The 5,163-nt window shown below is 22.8% G+C and overlaps 1 protein-coding gene across 1 annotated transcript; it reads left to right on the top strand.

Annotated features, from left to right (window-relative positions):
• The first annotated feature begins 1,344 nt into the window (after window positions 1-1,344).
• LOC142598162 (uncharacterized) lies at window positions 1,345-5,163 on the top strand. Its single transcript, XM_075735119.1, has 2 exons — window positions 1,345-1,357; window positions 4,154-5,163. Exons 1-2 carry the CDS (start codon window positions 1,345-1,347, stop codon window positions 5,161-5,163), a joined length of 1,023 nt encoding a protein of 340 aa, XP_075591234.1.

Genomic DNA, 5,163 nt, shown 5'->3' with positions numbered 1-5,163 from the left:
TCCGTTTTCCATACTCATCAATACCATTAATATGTTCACCTGCCGCTCCTATCATGGCCATTGTATCGTTTGAAACTTTTAAATTTACATTATAATTATTATCATGTGCGATCACGGTAATTAAATTTTCAAAGAAGTAGTTCATCCAAGAGGGTGAAAACGGATTCATGTATCTGTTGTCTACGACTGGCATGACAATAAAAACTTTTGATTTATTTAGAAGCCACATATAGTTTATATATGCAATACTTCCGTATCCTAATTGCGTAGTTCCTTTTATATTTCCAAAAGAAGAATAAAATAATTTCACCCCATTATTGATAAAATAATGAGTACACCCAATAAGTCCTAGTATATCACCAGCTCCAACGTTAGGATAATTTAGATAAGCACAATTTAGTAATCCAAATGAATCAGTATTACCTACTGTTTGCTTTATAATATCATATAAAACATATTGAACAGTCGCCATCGTTAATATACTTTGAGGTTCATCTTTATAATACGACAAGTTCTGGCCGCTATAATAATTATTAAATTTATAAAACATAGGTTTCATCTCGCCACATTCACCGCTCATAACGTTTTTACAACCAACTAAACCAGTTAATCCTAAATATAGTTTTTTGTCCAATGGCAACGAACCAAGTTGAAGACGATTTAGACGCAGTTGATCACGATAATAGAAACCATCACTTCTATGTCCTTTAGAATATTCAAATGATCCACTTTTAATTCGATCAAAATTAAGTACTACTGGCCTTGAGAATGCTTCAAGATAAAACTCTAGATTTTGATTTTCAATAATAGGTAAATTCAGAATATTCGAACAAAACCATTCGAAAGTTAAATTAGATAAAAGTCGATCTCTGTCTATATCATTCAAAGAAATAAAACTCATAGTTCCAATATCATAACCATCATCGTAAACATGAAATGTGATTGGCTCAATTCGTACTAAACTCTTAAAATCAGATACTTTTGCTGCTTTTTTATTTATGATAAATAAAAACTGTGGTGTTATTCGTAACCCGTTCATAAAAGAATCTATAATAGGTTGATATTTTGTACCATTAAAAATGGGATCTAGCCTTCCGTTTACAAAATGAATATTCGTTGTAGCATATTTATTTTTGTTTAAATTATCTTTTAGTTTGTTAGGATTTTACGGATCGAGCAATAAATCAATTCCATCTATTGGTAGAACTTGATTATTCAGACTTAGATATTTTCCAACTATATTTATAAATTCAGTATTCAAAATCAATATAATGCTTAGTATAATATTCATATATGGTGTTAAGATAATTTATTCTTCTCGCACCATAAAAAGTATTTTTAGATATGTTCAACACATGTAATTGGTTTTCGTCGTTGTTAATTTCATATTGACTTATAAATTAAATTTTCTACATAATTGTGAAACGAACAGAATAAAAAAATATCATGTTTATTAATTATTACTTCGAAAACTTTTGAAAAAATTTACTTTTGGTTCTCTTAAGCTTTTATGTCAAAATGAACAAGAAAATTGGAAATTCTATATATATTTTTTTAAGTAATATATTGTAACAAGAATCACACTTATATATAAAATAATTATTTTAGCTTTAGTTATTTTTACTATTCATTTACTGTGAAAGTGGTCAACCGATTAAATCATATGACAGTATTGAGTTAAGTATAACAATTTTAATTTTTTATATTACAATTTAACATCATGAGAATTTTACCATAAATTATTTACTTTTTTGTGAAAATTAGCTTATTACCAGTAAATATATTTCATATATGACAAGCGTTATTTTAAATAAATTTTAAATATTATCATTTAGATACAGTTATTAAATGTAGTAACAATTCTTTCATTCAGACGTTATATTAAATTAATCCCTATAACATATGTTATTCATTAAATACAAAATTTTAACCAATCTAACATATTTTTGTCGGTATTCAATAATATTAATATCGAAATGCAAAAATTAAATTTTATTATCTTAATAATTGTATTAGTTTAATAATATATATTTTATTAACCATCATTTCTAATTATATAAACATTTAAACATAAGTTATATTTTGTAACACATGTAGGATTACCTACTCAGCTTTGTTTTAAACAGAACTGTTCGTTCATATTATTATCTTAACAATATAATACTCTACTAAACTTATATAAGATAACAACATAAAAAGGATATTTTTAATAATTTTTTTTATTCAGTAAATTGATTTTCTAGGTTAAAGTGTTGCATTCAGTACTGAACAATGAACTATTAAATTTTATAAATATAATTATATTTCAGATATATGATTTTTACATAGATGATTTATAATTATTGTTTTATAGATTTGTAAATAAAATTATGTTTAGTCAAGTATAATAATATTAATTTATTAAACAGGACTAATATGGTGCGTTTAATTTTAAATTAAGTTTATTTCAATAATCATATAATTATTTGTTCTTTTATAAGTCAAGCACATATAAGACTCTAGTAATTTAAAAATAAGAAATATCTGTTATTAATTTTTATATAATGGAAATTTTTTATTAACGATGCGTAATTATGAGTTGTTAGATAAAGTAAACCATTATTTAATGCTAATTTTTATTCATTAAAACGATAATAAAGTTTTAAACGTAATTGCATTTGTTCTGTTTTTTAAAAAAATAAAATTCTGTTATTAATATTTAATCTAGTATTCACTATGAAAAGCAAAAAATATTTGATTTTTAAAAAAAGCTCTGTTAAAATTTCGATAAAATTATAAATAACCAATACATATAATTATTTCTTAATAATCTGTAATAAATTCTTTTCAATAGTAATTTATTTTTTTTGTCATTAGTTAAGGTAAAACGTTCTAACTAGTTTTTATATAATAAAAAATCACTGTTCATAACATAATTGAACTAACACTTTCCCTAGGTAACATAAAAAAAGTTCGTAATAAACTTCACATTCATAAACTAAAGTATAATCTTTGTAAATTATTTAGTTGAGAAATTTATAAAAGAATTATAAACCTTGACTGGATAAAATTGATTTATCTTTAGTTTTCTTACTATGCTTTTTTAAAAATCTAATTAAAAGTTTTAGTATAAAAAAATATACCTCTAGTATAATAGAGTAATATGATCATAAAATCAAAAACAGAATTTTTTAAACATATATATTATTGGCATTTTTATTTTGTATAAATAACAACATAGTTTAAACAATAAATCTTTTATTAAATAATTATTGTTTCTATTAGACTTTTTTTAATATTTTTATTATGAACAATAATTTATTAATGTGTAGTGCAACAATTCAATAAAAAAATAACATGCTTAATAATTTTATCTATTTTTAGTATTAGTTAAATTATAGAAATTTCTAAATGAACATATAAACTATATTAACCCATTTTCGATAGTCAGTTTTAAAAAAAATCAATATAATATACTATTATTAAATAATTTTAATATTCGTAATTTTAAAACTTTTATGTGTTAAAAATACAGAAGAAAAATCCTTCAATAATTTTTTATCATTATCTTTCAATTCACGTTTTTCACAATATAATATATATACACTAAATTTAACATTAATTATATTTTGTCTGTAATTATAATTTGTTCCGGATATACATATTTTTGTTGTAAAAACATTATATAACCTAAGTATTAAATGGGAAATATAGTTATGTGTTAAATACGCGTGCTAATCAATAATTTATAGCCAGATTAAACTAGTAGTTTTAAGCTCAGCATACACAAATGATTTGTTATATGCTAATCATAACTTAAATAAAAACTTACTAATGAAGCACTGTTATAATAAACTTTATATGACAAATTTTTGTAGTTTTTGCATTATCAATGATAAAAATTAACGTTTACTTTGATACAATCGAAATTTTATTAGATTTAAAAAAAGTAGCCTGCACTGTGTATAATGACTAAATATCGCAATAGGATGCATATTTATATGATTTATTTTTACTCTTTACATTTTCATAAATCAATTGCATATAATATATTATTTAATTTTAAAACTTACTTTTTAAATTATAAAAATGGAATTATTATTAACATTTCATAATTTTTAATTTAATTAAATAATTATAAATCGATTATCAAACTTATATTATATAATCATAGATCTAATTGTTACCACATTGAAAAATACATTTGATTATCTAAAAAACTCTCTTCTTGTTTCAAAACGTTGGAAACTTACAAGCTTAATTGGTAAAGGATCATTTGGTACTGTTTATAAAGGGTACGATGCTTTATTAAAAAATAATAATTATGTAGCAATCAAATTCGAAAAATTAAATAGATCTTACTCACAATTAATAAATGAAGGAAAAATCTTGAATATTTTAAAAGGTATTCCTGGAATACCCATAGTTTATTATTATGGTATTTATAATGAATATTATTATTGTTTGGTCATTGAGTTGCTAGGAAAAAACTTAGATGAAGTTTTCAATATATGTAATAGAAATTTCACATTATATACGGGATTAATAATAATTGATAATGTTCTAACCTTACTTGAACATATTCATGCAAGATTTATAGTTCATCGTGATATAAAACCACAGAATATTATGTTTGGTTTGTCTGATGTATTCACAAAATTTTACATGATTGATTTTGGGTTATCAAAACAATTTCGTGATGATTTATCGTATAATATTATTAAATATCGTGAAAATAAAAAATGGATGGGAACTGTCAGATTTGCAAGTATCGGAACGCATTTAGGATTGGAGCAATCATATCGTGATGATCTTGAGAGCTTAGGATATACTATTATTTATTTATTAAAAGGAAAATTACCATGGCAGTGCTTAAAAATCAATGATAAAAATGAGAAACATGATAGAATTCGCGATATAAAAATATCAATATCAATGGATTTTTTAACTAAAAATTTACCAGTTGAATTTAAAGAATACTTTACTTATTTTAAGCAATTAAATTTTTTTGAAAGTCCAAATTACTCATATTTACGTTCGTTGTTCAGAAGAGTTTTCATACGTGAAAAATTTTTTAGAAATCAATATTCATTAAGTTGGATCGAACATGATAAAACACAGAAAGATGCAGGAAAGTCTCAGAAAGAGCTATTTGAAAATTATAGCATTTTGAAAAGCGATTAA

Source organism: Dermatophagoides farinae, unplaced genomic scaffold, assembly GCF_024713945.1.
Source record: "Dermatophagoides farinae isolate YC_2012a unplaced genomic scaffold, ASM2471394v1 contig9, whole genome shotgun sequence".
NCBI lineage: Eukaryota > Metazoa > Arthropoda > Arachnida > Sarcoptiformes > Pyroglyphidae > Dermatophagoides > Dermatophagoides farinae.
Note: the sequence above shows the minus strand (reverse complement) of the source record. Positions and strands in the feature narration are given on the sequence as shown.